This window comes from Triturus cristatus, chromosome 8, assembly GCF_964204655.1.
Source record: "Triturus cristatus chromosome 8, aTriCri1.1, whole genome shotgun sequence".
In the NCBI taxonomy this organism is placed as follows: domain Eukaryota; kingdom Metazoa; phylum Chordata; class Amphibia; order Caudata; family Salamandridae; genus Triturus; species Triturus cristatus.
Window position 1 is genome coordinate 182357945 of NC_140591.1, and position 17049 is coordinate 182374993.

Sequence of the window (17049 nt, forward strand, 5' to 3'; positions counted from 1 at the left end):
CATTTCAGGATGTGCTCGAACACAGTCTTTTGAAGTAACCCCTCAAACTTGACTAGTGACTAAATGCATCTTGGACTTGATGACCCACACCTGTAAACTCAAGATCACACACTAAGCACGGTTCATACAGATTTTATTCATACTTATTGGAGGGCATAATGCATTGTTGGAAGAAATGGCTCCATTCCAATCTAATTCAGAATTCGCTGACAGTCTCTTATTCCACAGAACATGATCACGCTGACTAAGTACTATAACTAAGCCATATAACATCCTTTCAGTGAAACGGCGCGCTACAGAGAAAAGAGAACATTCTGGAGTCTTCTCCAGAAGTCCACTGAAAAATTGAAAAGACTGAGCTCAAACATTTTATTTAATATGGTATATTAATATGACATCAATTGAATATCTGTTGTGTTTTTGCCCCTCCAATGTTTGAAACAAATATTAACAAAGCCAATAGATCCCATATAAGCAAGAACGTACTGACTTTGTCAATGCTGGTTAACTCTTGATTTTTTGCAAGATCAAATGTATTTGCTTGAAGAACAAGTTACTTACCTTCGGTAACGATGTATCTGTAAGAAACATTAGTTAGTTAGATTCCTCACCTTAGAATATCCCCAGGCGTCAGGCTGGATCCGGAAAGATTTTTGTAGCAATACCCCTTGCGCGTCGCTAGGCGTCGTCTGCGGCTCCGCGTCCGTCGTTGGCGTCGTGCGCCGGAATGACGTCATCGGAGTACTTAGACGCCGCCCTCGCGCGCTGACGTCAGTTCTTGTACATAGCTTTCCGCGCCAGGGACGCTGAGCCAAGCAAGAGACCGACACTGGTGCCAAAAAATCTAGGGCCCTGAAAGGGAGAACCTTAACCCTAGATGTCAGTTCGCAGAACGGGGAGGCTGGGTGGGTCGGTGAGGAATCTAACTAACTAATGTTTCTTACAGATACATCGTTACCGAAGGTAAGTAACTTCTTCATCTGAAAGAAATACGTTAGTTAGATTCCTCACCTTAGAATAGATACCCCAGCAATACCAACCCCGGTGGTGGGTCTGCGAACCAAGATCACACCGGAAAGTCCTGGAGAACAGAACCCTCCGGACTTGGCTGTCCAGGCAGTAGTGTCTCGCAAACGTGTGCAACGGAGCCCACGTCGCCGCCTGACAGATGTCTTGCAAGGGGACTCCCCGTCCCAGTGCAGTCGTGGCCACTGTGGCCCGAGTAGAATGGGCCCGTAGCCCAACAGGAGGAACCTTTTTCGCCAAAGAATAGCAGGTCTTAATACACAACACGACCCACCGAGAGATGGTCCGCTTGTGTACAGCTTTACCATTCTGAGCCCCTACGTATCCAACAAAAAGTTGGTCGTCCACCCGGAACTGTCTTGTGCGGTCCAAATAAAAGGATAGCGCACATTTTGGGTCCAGACGGTGGAGCCTCTCTTCATCTTTTGAAGGATGCGGAGGCGGAAAGAAGGTGGGCAGCGTGACAGATTGCCCGATGTGAAAGGGAGTCACGACTTTAGGCAGGAAAGAAGGACGTGTCCGGAGGACAACTTTGTCCGGATGAACTGAAAGGAAGGGAGGCTTAGATGACAAAGCTTGGAGCTCACTCACCCGCATAGCGGAGGTGATTGCCACCAAGAAAGCAGTCTTCAAAGTCAAAAGACGGAGGGGACAGTTATGAAGGGGCTCAAAGGGAGCGCACATCAGAAAAGTGAGAACAAGGTTCAAGTCCCACTGAGGCATTACGAAAGGAACAGGAGGGTACATATGAGTAATGCCCTGGAGAAAGCGTGAAACAACAGGGGACTTGAAAAGAGAAGGCTGATCAGGAAGCCGTAGGAAGGCAGAGATAGCAGCAAGATAACCTTTCAAGGTGCCCAGAGCAGAGCCCTGCTGGTCCAAAGAAAGAAGAAAGAGGAGAACCTCAGAAAGAGGGGCGGAAAGGCTGTGCACCATGCCACAAATTTGTTCCACCGGCGGGCGTATACCGTCTTTGTGGAGGGACGCCTGGCTGCCAGAATGACATTACAGACTTCAGGAGGCAAGTCAAACGGCATCAACTGACACCGCTCAATCTCAACGCATGTAGGTGGAGGCTGGACAGGTTCGGGTGGAGGACCGTCCCCTGCTGCTGCGACAGAAGATCCTCTTGAAGAGGCAGTCGTAGCAGGGGATCGATGGACATACTGAGTAGCTCGGGATACCAGTACCTTCGTGCCCAATCCAGAGCCACCAAGATGACTTGGGCCCGGTCGCGCCTGATCTTCTTCAGCACTCTGGGCAGAAGTGGTATAGGAGGAAAGGCGTACAACAGACCGCAACTCCCCTCGCGACGAAAAGCATCTCCGAGCGAGTGCCGCCTTGGAAACTCCAACGCGCAGAACTGCTGACATTGCGCGTTCTCTTCGGTGGCGAATAGATCTAACCAAGGCTCTCCCCACTGCAGAAAGAGACCTTGCGCCACGTCAGAGTTCAGACGCCATTCGTGATCCATCATGCACCGGCTGCTGAGTTCATCCGCTCTGGAGTTCAGAGAGCCCGCCAGATGTTGAACCACTAGGGTGATGCCCTGGTGTTCCAGCCATGTCCAGAGGCGCAGGGCCTCCTGACAAAGGGTCCACGACCCCACCCTGCCCTGTTTGTTGCAATACCACATGGCGGTGGTGTTGTCTGTGAACACCTGCACCACACTTCCCCGGACAGAGGGAAGGAAGGCTTTCAGTGCAAGTCGGATCGCCCTCAGCTCCAAAAGATTGATATGGAGCCGAGTCTCCGCCGGAGACCAGAGTCCTCTGATCTCCGCCTCTCCCATATGGCCCCCCCATCCCAGGAGGGACGCATCCGTCACTACCACGTGCTCCGGTTGGGGAAGGGAGAGGGATCTGCCGCTGACCCAATCGCGATGCGTGAGCCACCACTGCAGCTGTTTCGCAGTGCCCTCCGAAATCAAGACGTGGTCGGACAGGTTGCCTCGATGCTGGGCCCACTGAAACTTCAGGTCCCACTGCAGAGCCCGCATCCGTCATCTGGCGTGAGGTACTAACAGGATGCAGGAGGCCATCAGCCCCAGAAGTCGCAGCACCAACCTGACCGAAATCCAGGACAGAGGCCGGAAGATGGGAATCGGGGCTCGAATGTCCAGGACACCTGTTCCGGCGGATAGACCCGGAACTGCGCCGAATCGAGAACCGCCCCTATGAAAAGGAGCGTTTGGGAGGGACTCCGGTGCGACTTCGGCACATTGATGGAGAACCCCAGCGAATGCAGGAGGTCTGCCGTAGTCTGGAGGTGGGAGACGACCTGCTGGGGCGAGCCCGCCTTCAACAGCCAGTCGTCGAGATAGGGGAAGACTGGGACCCCTGATCTGCGCAGATGAGCTGCGACCACCGCCATCACTTTCGTGAACACCCGAGGGGCACTGGTGAGGCCGAAGGGGAGCACGGTGAACTGAAAGTGCTCCTGACCCACCGTGAACCGCAGGTAACGCTGGTGGGCCGGCAGGACGGGGATGTGGAAATATGCGTCCTGCAAGTCCAACGCTACCATCCAGTCTCCAGGGTCTAGGGCAGCAAGAACCTGAGCCAAAGTTAGCATCTTGAACCGTTCCTTCCGGTGGAAGGCGTTCACGCTTCTGAGATCCAAGATCGGGCGTAGGCCCCCTTTGCCCTTCTTGGGAACCAGAAAGTAGTGGGAATAGCAACCACGACCTACTTCTGGACCAGGGACGCGCTCGACGGCCTCTTTGGCCAAGAGGGCCGAAACCTCCTCCCGGAGAAGATGCAAATTATCCCCCGACATACGGTGGTCCTGCGGTGGCATGGCTGGAGGGGTCGTCTCGAAGGGGAGGGAGTAGCCCCTTCGGACGATTTGCAGCACCCACCTGTCCGAAGTGATGGAGCGCCAGTGGAGCAGGTGATGGCGAACTCTGCCCCCCACTGGCGTTGAATGGGCCTGAAAGCTCGGACTAGGAGGGCTTTGAGGCGGGTGCTGCCGGGGTGGATGTGGACTGACTGGCACGTTGTCCTCCAGAACCGCCTAGGCGGAAACCACGTCCGCGACCGCGTGCAGGTTGGTTCTGCGGCCGGTGGCTGGGCGGACGTGAGGAGGCACCCCTTCCTTGGCCACGAAAGGGGCGAAAGGCGGAAGTTTGCGGCCGTGGGGCCGAAAGACCCAAGGACTTGGCTGTGGCCCGGGAGTCCTTGAACCGGGCCAGCGCACTGTCCGCCTTCTCGCCAAAAAGGCGAGTGCCATCGAAGGGCATGTCCATAAGGGCGCTTTGGACATCCCCTGAAAACGACGTGGACCTCAGCCAGGCGTGATGCCGAAGCGCCACCGTGGTGGAAATCGCCCGACCCAGCGAGTCCGTGGTGTCTAGTCCACATCTAATGGCGTGCCGTGCTGCATCTCGCCCGTTAGCAAGTGCTTGGGTGAGTCACTCCCGGGCCTCCTCCGGGCACAAGGGCAGCACGTCCTCCACCGTATCCCACAGCGAGTGGGAATAACGGTCCAAAAGCCAAGCGGTATTTAAAGACCGCAGTCCCAAACTCAAGGACGAGAACAGTTTCTTGCCAAACTGCTCCAACCTCTTGGATTCCCTATCTGGAGGAGCGGACGGGAAGGAGGATTGGGAGGTTGAGGCCTGGATAACCAGGCTCTCGGGGTGGGGTGGTGGGAGAGGAATGTGGGGTCGCCCGGAGCAGGGCGGTGGCGCCGGGCAACGTTCCTGTCCACAGGAGGGACTATGGAGGGCTTGGACCAAGTGCCCTGGAGAACGTCAATGAGGGCCTCATTAAACTGCAGCAGAGGCTCAGTGGAGGTTGCTGTCGGTTGAAAGACCTCGGTGAGGACGTTAGTCCTCACAGCCACAGCAGGCAACTCGAGCCCTAGGGCTTCGGCCGCCTTGCGCACCACCACAGAAAAGGCTGCACCTTCCTCCAAGGCCACAGTCGGAGGAGAGATGAATCCAGCGTCTGGAGAGGTATCCAAACCGCTGGCGTCCCCCAATTCCTCTGCCCAGTCCTGAGACAATTGGGCCTGTTCGGCCAGAGGGTCCGGAGACCCCTCCCAGGCGCCCTCATCATCCGATTCCTGGTAGACAGGAGGAATGATCGGAGCCGGACGGTGGATGAAGCGGGCACCCATCGGCGCCGGTAACGGCGTCGGACGGCGCCGGGTCCGGAATAGGGCTAAACTGAGGCTCGACCGCGTCAGGGGCGGAACCGGTGTCGGCGGAGGAGGCGTCGTGAGGTCGACCGGCGCCGGCAGAGATCCAGGCCTGGATCCCTCGGGGACCTGCGGCGTCGGGGCCGGAGCCCTCGACGGCGCCGCCCGCACGCGAGGTCACCCAGTCAACCCTGCGAGGCCCGAAGGCGCGCCGGCAGGCGTCGACGGCGGAGCCAGATTCCTCATGGCCGAGAGGAAGGCACTGGCCTCCGCCGGAGTCGCGTCAGTCCCAGGGACCGGAGGGTATGGGGACGAGCGTGGCTCCTGCGGCTCTGACGGAGCCGCGGGGGTGGAACCACCCGGACCCTCGGCTGGGTCGCGCGACCGGCGAGGGGAGTCCGAAGAGCGAGGACGCCGCTTGGACTTCTTAGAGTGTTTGGAGTGACGGGACTTACCCGAAGATCCCGACGAACAATGTCGATGGCTGCGGCTCCGCGAACGGTCCTTGGACCTCCTCCTGGACCGGGACCAAGAGCAACGCGGAGCCGAGTGACGAAGCTCGAGTAGCTTACGGGACCGCTCCCGCCTACCCTTCGACGTCAAGGCCTGACAGTCGGGGCACGACTCCGCGTCATGGTCGGCCCCCAGGCAGTACAGGCACCGGCGATGGTGATCCCTTACCGACATCAGTCGGTGACAGGCGTCACAATGCTTGAATCCAGGCATCCTACCGGCACCAGATGTCGAGTCGAGTAACCAAAAGAGGTCAAAAAGGTAGACGAAAAGTGACTAGGGGTAAGCTCTTCCCGGATCGGCGCGGAAAAAAGAAGAACTGACGTCAGCGCGCGAGGGCGGCGTCTAAGTACTCCGACGACGTCATTCCGGCGCACGACGCCAACGACGGACGCGGAGCCGCAGACGACGCCTAGCGACGCGCAAGGGGTATTGCTACAAAAATCTTTCCGGATCCAGCCTGACGCCTGGGGATATTCTAAGGTGAGGAATCTAACTAACGTGTTTCTTTCAGATATATCTAGTGTGGTGTACTTGGTAGGAGATAGCTCTTGTGGAAGTAACCAGGTGCAGTCAACTTTACTGCAGCATATTTTAATGAATCTTAATGGTTACTTTCCAAGTGATAATCCTGCTGCAGAGACATTCAGATATTGCAATCACCTAATATCCTATTGATTATTAATGAATCCTATTAGAACAGTTTACAGAAATTGCCTATTTTAAGGTTGTTGTCATTTGGGGCTAAGCGATCATTTAGCTATTGAAATATCCTTTAGGGTTCAACATGTACACCAGACAGAACTTATCCTAGAATTAAATTTGGTCTATTACCATAGAATAATTGTTTGAATTGTGGAGAGAATCTCCAAGAATTATTTAGGATTATAATTCACAAGTCTAGAAGATAATTTATTGGAAATAAATATCTAATCTACGCAGAAGACTAGACAGCACAAACTGTAACAGTAATTAAAAGACTATTAATAAAAACTTACTTCATAAACTGGATGGCCAATACTTAGTATGCCACGGATAAAATCTGGGATGTGCTGAAACAAAATTGAAAAAGAATTCTTGAATCTAAAGGAAAATTATTAATACCATTGGCAAGTGAGAATTTAAACTTGAGACCGTTTCATATTAACGACTGCAGTTACTCAGGGTCTCTTTACAAGGAATGGTCAAGATGTATAAAATCATGTACTTTGTGCACAAAAGTGGAATCTATCGAGCACTTTAGTTTGGTTTACAAATGCAAACACCACCTACTTGCCAGGAGTTTCCCATATGCAACATCACTGGCCAACCTTGTTAATGTCAACCAAAACCTGACTTTCAACACCACAAAACTAAACAAACCATCAGTCAAGCAATAATTCTTCTAAAGAGCCCAAATAATCTCACTCAGCACTTTCAGTGCTACACTTACTCCTGCCAATCACCCACCACTTTACATGAACATTCCACAACAGCAGACCTCATGAAATATAACCTGAAAGCTCCATTTGTTGCAGAAAAACTGTCACATCCTTGCCCATTTTTGGTAAGTAGCCAACATGGTTAAACACATTGCATCAACTAAGACATAAATCTGCAAGCAAAAGCATTTGCAGCCAAACCTCCATAAGCCATACAAACACAAATAGATTTTAAGTTTTTAGCTTCTGCCGCTCACTTACAGATGTGCACATCTTAACTTCCAACCTCAATTTGTGACCCCCCCAGGCATTCAACTAGGCTTTCACAAATTAAGTCACCTGATTTTTTAGCACCCACCTCCCTCACCAACATCATCTTCGTGGATGCAACCCACCCCTCTAGGTCATGCCCACCTCACAAACGCACACGCTTCCCTTTCCCACCACAGCATAGCAAGGAGTTCATTAGGAACAATGGACAAACCTGGAGGTCAAAAAAATACTTTGATAAATCCATTCAAATGTCAATGCTCAAAAACAAGCGGGCATTTTCACAAGGTATGGCCAACATCAATCTAGACATCATTACACCAATTGACAATCAGAGCAATGAACTCATCGAAGCAGTCATTTGCTGTACCACTCACTCTCAATGAGTCTTACCTTAATGAAAACATTCTAGACATCAAATACTTATTGAAGATGATAGACTTGGTGCATCACACGCAGCTCAAACAAACCAACTGCCAATGCTGAATACCCGCACTCTGACTACTGCACACAAGTGGCGCTCTTTGAATCCAGATTAAAAAATAAAATGTGTTGATATTGTAGGAAGGGTCCCCTTTTTGTATGGTTACCCCCCACTTTTTGCCTGACATCTGTAAAACCTGGATTGATGTGCCCAGGGTCTCTGCCAATCAGGTTCCCAAGGCCTGTGTTCTTTCCCAAAACTTTACCTTTGTACCCAAAGTTGGCACATCTCTGACCACAGGTAAGCGCCTAGTAAAAGGTACCATGGGTAACAAGGGTACTGTGACTAGGGAAGTCCTCTAAGGGCTGCAGCGTCTTATTGTGCCACCCTTAGAGGCCCTGTACCTTAACGGCCCTGTACCTTAACATCCACACACTGCCATTGCAGTCTGCGTGTTTTAGTGCAGAGAAAAGTGAAGAGTTGACATGGCACACGTCACTGTGTGTCATGCCTGCAAACCACTGCCTGAGTCTATCACATGTCTCCCCCAGCAAAAAGTGGGGAGAACTACCCAACCCCTTGGGAGTTCTCTTCACTAAGGCAGTAAACCTGGATAAAGCATTGGTGTCGTCTGACCCAGGACGGTGTTCCTCCATAAATTCCAGCCCCTGTAGGGAAATGGTACACCCCAACAATTTTGGATTTTCACCCCTCATTTGCATTAGTCACTTGAGGGGCCTGTGAACTTTCTGACCCCAGAAGTGAGCCCCAAATAAGTATGGTCTCAGCTTCTTCAGTGCCCAGACAACAGCGAAGGCTTCTATCTCAGTAGCGCCCAACTTTTGCCCACTTGAAATTAGCCTACTAGAGATGAATGCTATAGGATGATCTAGACCCTCCTCGTTTAACTGTATTAGAGCTTGTTTCCAGGTCTAGAGGAGTCACCTAAATACAAAATCTAGGTGTGTTTTAGGAGAGTAGCAGGTAGGGCCAATGGGCACCTTACCCGAGGTGACTACACTCTCAATTATGCCACCCTTCTGTGGTAGGAGGCATAGACCTAGCCCTAACTGGAGGGGCCTCCCCATCTTCAAGAAGGCGGGGACTGAAAGATGTGTTTCACCTCGCCTTCCCTGCCTTAGAGGTGGAGTTGGCAGAGGTGGGCACACCACCTATTCTTTTTAAGTTTTCTTGAAGGTTTGTCCACCCAAAGTGGGTGTGTAAACCGGAGGCTGCCATCTGCTGCTAGCAACAGAGGATGGGGGTCGCATTACAAAGCTTTCCTCTCGAGCACTGTGCCCATCCCGGAGGAGGAGGTATGACACTTCCGCCGAGAATGTGTTTTGTTTCTGGTCCCAGAGAGCAGAGGCTCGCGACTCAGGGGTCCAGAAACATGTCTGGGGATAGCAGGCCGCCTACAGCCAGTCTGTGACCATACCAAGGTTTTTTTTTTTTTTTTTTTTTTCTTTTTTTTTTTTTTTGTCCTCATGCGCCACCAAGGTTCTATATGCGTGATCGGTAGGTTAGCAAACAAAATGCTAGCTCAGTCGGCGACTGGAGGGGACCAAACGGTGAACGAGAGCCTCGTCCCGTAGCAGTATAGCTTGACATTCCCACGATCGACATAGCATAACCTTATAGAGGATTTTGAAGATCCACCAAAATGCTGAACGAGACTGTCCAGGCAATACACATACCCAGACAGAGTATAGATGGCTTAATCATTGGACCTGGGGAAAGAAAAAAAAAAAAAAAAAAACCCCAGACTCTCAATGATCCCATCTTAGCAGGTTCCAAAAAGACCTTTTCTCAGGATTCCCTATTCTGACCAAATCGAGCTTGGAGACTTGCAGGGTGGAAGCAAACCATTCTATGACTGAGGGAGGTGAACAGTCCTTCCACTTCTTACATATCTCCCTTCTAGCAAGCAATATTGCATAGAAGACAAGCTTTTTTTTTTGGTTGGTAGGTTTTCAGGTGGCACCAGGTGCAGCCAAGCAGTTTGCAAGGGCCGGTTTTGGACGATTTTATTACAGGGAGCCAATATTGCCGACCCCCGGTAACAAAAACGGCCCCCAGGGGCCCAAAACCAGTCCCCACCCTAGCGGCCTACCGGGGGAAACGCCCGGTGCACGCTATGGTCAGTCCGGCCCTGGGTGGCACCTGAGGTGCCCTCTGGTTACATGTTACAATAAATCCCACACTGGCATCAGTGTGGGTTTATTGAGAGGAGTAGTTTGGTAACAAACACTCCTGTGTTTAGTGAAGTCATAATGGTGCTGTGGAACTCGAGTTGTCGAGTTTCTAACCCCTTTGCTCTCTATAGCTTCTCTGGCACTTACAACATTAAGGACTACACCCCGATATCGTAGGGGCATATCTGCTCATGCAGATATGCCCACACCTGTGACATAGTGCACCATGTCTTAGGGCTGCTAGGGCCTACTAGAGGGGTGACTTATCTATATCTTAGACAGTGCTAGTTGGCATGGCACAGTGTGCCATGTCGACGTTGGCACTTTGTCTGCACCAGGCCATGCATACTGCAGTGGCAGTCTGCATGGCCTAGGTGAGCGGTCTCTAGGGGACCCTCTTCAGCCCCAATGCCCTTGGTAGCCAGGGACCATTTCCTAGAGATTTACAGGAGGCCTGAAGGGCCAATTGTGGAATCGTTTTAGGGAAGAAACACTGGCACAGTGGACCTGGTGGGCAGGTACCCTGTGCACTACAATCGAAACACCATCATTTTCCAGGCAAAAAGTGGGGGCTACCCGTGTCAAAAAAAGCATTTTCTCACAATAGCCAACTAAAATTAAGTTTGGACAGTCTTGAAACTCCCCATTGTCTTCCAATCTGCTGTATTTTTGGTAAAATTAGTATTGCAAAACTAACAGACCTTAGCTATACAAGGCCAAGCTATTGGCTTTACCAATGCTTTCGGTCAACTGCATACAAATCCATTCCCAGAAAAATTTGAAGTGGATTTTCTTCGCAAGAAAACACACCCTGTAGGAAAGAAGCCCTTTTTGTGATGTCCCCCCAACTTTTAGCCACTGGTACTGATATTTTTCGACTAATGTGTCAGTGCCCTTTCCTGAAAATAAGGTAAAATGGTCTAATTGTAACAACTGGCACATACTATGGCACCTCTGTATGTCCCTAGTAAGTGGCACCTCTGGTACCTAGGGCATGAGTACCAAAGAGCGTCCTTGAGGACTGCAACATGTATTATGCCATCCTAAGGGACCCCCATACAAATTGCATGCGACCTGCCAAAGACTGCATGTCATGGTACAAACCATGAGTGAAAACACACTCACTGCGTGCCATGCCAAAGTCACTGCATGTACTTAATGTAAGTCACCCCTACAGCTGGCTTTGTAGCCCTAAGGCATGGTGCATTATATTACATGTGAGGACATGAGCATAGATATGCCCCTGTCCTGCCTAGTTCAATTACTAGATAGTAGAAGTGAACAGGGAAGCCATCTTACATATATGTACTGGGCACTGGTCATTAGGCATTCCCCAGCTACAGGATGGCTTTACTGAAACCTATGGTGTTTGGTATCAAACACCTTGTCTTAATGAATCCTTACTATTGCCATTACAAGATTTATTATGGCATGCACTTGCAGAGCACCTCAGAGGTGTTCCCTGGAATTAGGAACTCTGGGACAGGGTTATGCCCTTTCCGCACAGGAAGTGGTCATATGGGGGGCTGAGGTGACCCCAGGGTAAGTAGCCCAATGGCTACTACCCTTCACTCCCCTTAACACCACTAAATGTAGTCTTTACAGAAATGGAAGGTGCACCAGAAATGAAGTTAGACTCATACACTTTAGTCCATTTGGTTAGGTTTATTGGTGACAAAGGTAAAAGTGGCCATCAGTTAACGCGTTTCGTTACTTCGACCAAAGGAACTTCACCAGGGCTCAAGCAGTCATGTAGCATGTTCTATAACGTCATCTGTGATTGTAACAGTCATGAGTCGGTCCTGAATTGTAATCGGGGTCTTCTGTGTCCCGAAGATTAGCAGATCGATAACCTCTAAAGTACTTACCTGATTCCGATAATCTTGGTATCTAAAATTATATAAAAATCTGTTTTTTTCTAAATAGGTCACAATTTTCTTCTTGGGTGTGTGTATCATTTATTGACTCTGTGTGTACAACAAATGCTTGACACTACCCTTTGATAAGCCTAAACTGCTTGCTCCCACTATCACAAATAATCAAATTTACAAGGCGCATGGTTATACCTGCCAGCCTGCCCCAGAGCTCAAAAGAAAGGCCAGGGGAAACAAACAACCTGACGTCAAATCCTACCAATGGTCACAGAATCAAACTCCACCACAACCCATTAAACCCCATATAAACATGCCCCTGAGCAGATTAAAATAACCAAGTTGTAAGCCTCTTGTGAAACAGCAATTCCGACAGTCCCATCCTCAAATGAAAAGGTAGGGAATGTCAAACCTTCGACGCTAAGAGAGCAAAGGAGCGACCACCCACCCAACCGGGCTTTCCTCACCCGCGGGACCACTTGCAGATTGGCAGAGGACCTAAGATTTCAACTTGACTGGTGGCCAATGGTCAAACTGGTCAGATATTGTGGACCCTATCATTAAAAATTAAATGGCAGAAGCCCAAAGCTTTGAATAAAATTCTCTCGTTGAGTAGCAGCCAATGTAGGGTGGCCAAAACGGAACCCACAGGAGCGCGTATCGGTAGGTTTAACACTAAAGGGGCTGCAGCATTTTGTACTCTCTAATTTCTGGAGTCTCCCTTTTGTAGCACCTAGATAGAGGGCATTGCAGTAGTCTAACTGCAAGGAAACTACTGCCTGTACAATGATTTTCCTGGCAGAGAGCGGAAGAACATCAAAACATTTTCCTTGGCATTTTCAGAGTATTAAAACACTTCGCTGCCACGGCGACTATCTGATGTTCCAAAGATAACATTGGGTCGAGCCAAACTCCCAGATTCTTGACTTTTTCCTTCAGAACTGGGATAACCCATTATTTCAGGCCACCACGCCGATGTCCCGATGGAGGGAGACTTGACAAAACTGAGGTTCTCACTGTTGGGACAATTAAGTCTGAGGCTACTACTGATCATCCAGATGGCCACCTCCACCAAACACCTTTCAAATTGGGCAGCCACTCCTATCTTCTGAGATATAGTGACTATTAATTGAGTGTCATCAGCATAAGACACAATAGTCACATTATGACATTCAATTTCAACCAATGGGCGCATGTAGATGTTAAATAACGCAGGGCTCTATATAGAGCCCAGAGGCACCCCCTGTGGAAAAGATATCGGATCTGAAGAATAAAGCTTTTGGTCTACTTGAAAGGAGTGGCCTTGGAGAAAAGACGCCAGACATCTCCAAGCAGAACCCTCTCAGCCCCACCCCCACCCTGCAGTCACCTAGCCAATGTAAAAGCAGGCCATGAGCCACGGTATCAAAGGCGGCGCTTAGATCCAGCATGATATGCGCCGCCGCATCACCTCCATCAACATAATGTCTCAAGGATTCAGTAGCCATCAGAAAGGCCGATTCCATAGAATGATGCACGCGGAAACTGGACTGGGCCAGATATAATAGCTTATTGGCCTCTATAAACTTGGTCAATGGACTATCAACCAGTTTTTCCGCCACTTTTGTGAAGAAAGTGAGCAGGGAGATGGGTTTTAAGTTTTTCAGCTGTGAGGGATTGAGGGAGGGTGTTTTTAAAAAAAATATTTTTTAACAGGGGCACCACCATTGCCTGCTTCCATTTCAAAGGCACTTGTCCCGATAAGGAGGATCTAACCAACAGGTTGCTCAGATGAGGCAAAACAGCTTCCCTTGCCTGAGCAAAGATTTTGGCTGGGCCGGTTCCAATGGGGACCCAGACTTAAATTTCCCCCACAACCCACAAAGAAAGGAACCTCAAAACAGAGGAGAGGGGCCCAGGCTGAGAATCCTCAAACCTAGCTTCAGAGGCTCGAGAATCTGTGACCTCCTGCTGGAAAGAGTCATACATTTTTAAAACTTTAATAGCAAAGAAAAGGGGGATTTCATTACAACTTTACACTGAAGGCGGATTACAATCGGTCACCTGTCCCAGATAGGACAGCAACTGAACTTTGGAAAAGAGGTCCTTTGTAGAGTTGGCTGAAGCCTCAATTTTCTAGGCATAGAATGCCCTGCATGAGCAACAAATTAACTTATGGTATTGCTTTATTGCCTCTTTGTAATCAATCTTACTCTTTACACTGTAGTCCCCCCCGCCATACATGCTCCAGGCATTTACAAGACTTCCTGGAGATCGCTAACTCTTCATTAAACCATTCCGCAGAGGGTCATGCAGGTGACCCCGGATCAGGGTAATGTGCACAAGTTTATCCAGTGAAACACAAAGAGAGCACTTGGGAATATTAATGTAACCCCTGTAAGCCAATAAGGTTGTCTTGGATTTCTACATATTGTACCTTATTCTGGTACATTACATCGCATACCAATACCAAGCGTGCCATTACAACGCAATGTCAATGACAACGACATGCCATTACATCACAAAATGTTACCATGGCTATGCCTTTTCCACGCATGCCATTACAACGCAAAGGCATGCATGGTAAAGCTATACTCATGGTAAAAGTTTACAAGATAAGTGACTCTACCCTACCCTAAACACTAATATAGTACCCCTGCACAAAGGGCAGCCTCTCTGGAGTCATCATCAAGTCAAACAATCAGGGAACAAGATTCCGAGTGACTCAAACAGACAGGCCAAGGATGCCATGTAAAGATTGAAAAGAGTGGGTTTCAGAAAGACTTTAGTAGCTGATCTAAAGTTAGACTGGGCAACCATTTGTGTCTTGTCTTGCAAGCCCTCCCCCCCCCCCCCCCCTCCCTCCAAAAACAATGAAACCATGCTAAGATTGAGGCGGATAACCCGGCTGTTGCCAGCCTGTGGAGAAGGGTGTAGCGGGAGATAGTGACAAAGGCCACTGATAGATTGCCCTGTGCAAGAAGTGTGATTGCACAGTTCTTCAACATGGAGGCATAGGTGGGTGCAAGTGAATAGGCACCAAATTGCTTTGTGCACGTGGACATCTTGTCCACAACAAACATGATTTTATAATGCTGCCTGTGCTGGGTTGCATTGTGTTACCATTACCAGGCTTTGAGCGCAACTAAATGTTGATGCACTGGCAACAAATATGTAATGGAAAGTGCAAACAATGCAATTGTGAAGACATCAATCAGCACAGGCTGGACTGCGGAGTCCTTCATTTATGTTGAAGGGCTTAGAGTGGAGCCAGTATAGGGCCCAGCCAAATCCATTCTCCATGTTGCTTGCTTTCAGGGGGAAGGAGAGAGAGGGTTGCCATTTGTCCCTTATGGATAGCCTAAAATTTGCTAGCAGAGGATAAGAGAAAGCAGGTATTGCAATTGGCTGGTGCAGCAGACTAAGCTCTGGTTAGGGGGCTTTTGAAGGGCTGGTCCATCAGAAGCAGGCTAGGTTTTAAATTGTTCAAAGTCAAAGGACACTGAGTTGCAGGCGCCTTCCAGGGTGGGAAACCAGCACTGAGAGAAGAGGAGAAATATGCCTGAGGTTGGGTTACTCTCAGATCTCCACCAACTGCATCAAGAACGGAGAGGCTGGAAGTATACGCATTGTGTACATGGGAACAGAGAGACGAGGGAAGACTAGAAAAAAGTCTTAGGCAGGAGAATCCTTTATTGCAAAGTGCATATCTGCCAACTATGCCACAAAAGGGAGCCCGAAATACAGGGAACCTGTGAATCAACAATAGAGTAAAATAGCACATACAGACAAAGCTCCAACATACTGAGCAGCAGCTGCATAGTCATGAAAAAATGGTCTTATAACACAGCTGCCTCTAGTCACACCTAAAACTCCCTTCAATTCTGCAGTGGAAAGAAACAGGTCAATCAATGCGAACTTAGAGAGATTGAAATGCTTCTGGTGGGACAAATACAAGAATAGGGAGGACAGACATCAAATCAAGCACAGATAACTGAAATACACAAGAAAGTTAACCAATCACGAGCAAGGAACTGACCCTAAGTCCACTCTAAAGTCTTGAAGCAGTCCTAAAAAACAGACTATTTGTTTATACAGTGATTTTCCTATTCCCAATTAAATGCATGAGTCTGTGCTAATGTATTGTATTGTTTCTGTATGTAAACCTGTACTTGTGAGCCTTTAATCTGGGACCAATTATACCAGATCTGTAATGGAGAATTTGTACCCGGAAGTTCATCTGGTATTACCATGTGCAATTTTAGTGCCAGGAGTCACAAAAATAGATTTAGGCAGAAACTCTTGTTTCCACCAAAATTGGTATTTAGAAGTCACTTGTAATTAAGTGAATTCCAGCGAAAGAGGAACACTCTTAAGGTCAGAAATAGAAAGAAGATAAAGGAAAACGTCAAAAAGTGACTGGGAGAAAGCAAAGAACGGATGTTAGGTAATGCCTATATAGGTAATGTGCACGTACCTACTGGTGTGGATGCTGATGTGGAGATGAACAACACCACCTACCAGCGCTCAATGGTACTGCAAGAAAATCTTCCAGATCCAGTCTGACTTTAAGGAATATTCTAAGTTAAGGAATCTGCGGCTAGAAGTCCCTCTCAGATAAAGTAAATTAATGAATGTAATTAGCAGTATATGAATTATTTGTGCATATTGCAATATGGGTTCTGTGGAGTGCTGTCCTTTTAAATAAAGGCCAACAACTGCAAGAGGCCATTTTCCTGTGCTTTGCCATGCCAAATAACATTTCTGCATCAGGCTTGAGAGGTACTACGTTACTTACACAAACTTCTTTGGCTAGTTCTGTAAGATCTTCGAGAACTTCAAGCTGATTAAGTGTTGGTATATCGAGGCCAGTATTCTTCAAGACCCTGAAAAGAAAGTATATCATTTACTTACTGTCAAAGATTATACTTTTTACATGACACAGCTCAGAGCATTTCACCAGTGCATTTTACCTGATCAAAAGAAGCAAAACGTGCTTGAGAAAAACAGTCTGAAAATAGGGAACAACATGTAGGAATTGGCACTGAAACACCAATTCCTTAAGTTACTCTACACTTCAAGGAATAACTTGTGATGAACCCGGTATTCCTGCATCTAGGAAGTACGAATACTATCAGTATCGGTAACAGCAGGTGCAGGGCTACAGATATGGAAATCCCATTGCCGTTGTAATTTGAGCCATAGCA

The 17049-nt window shown here is 48.8% G+C and overlaps 1 protein-coding gene across 3 annotated transcripts in view; it reads right to left on the reverse strand.

Moving 5' to 3' along the window:
• The window catches only part of LOC146801783 (E3 ubiquitin-protein ligase TTC3-like), a 1211260-nt gene that overhangs the window by 1111146 nt on the left and 83065 nt on the right, over window positions 1–17049 (reverse strand). For all 3 annotated transcript variants that reach the window (XM_085621275.1, XM_085621274.1, XM_085621273.1), the window contains exons 5-6: window positions 16641–16728; window positions 6681–6734 (exon numbers count right to left, since the gene is read on the reverse strand). In XM_085621275.1, the coding sequence (XP_085477401.1) occupies window positions 6681–6734; window positions 16641–16728 (142 nt within the window). The remainder of the gene's footprint in view (window positions 1–6680; window positions 6735–16640; window positions 16729–17049) is intronic.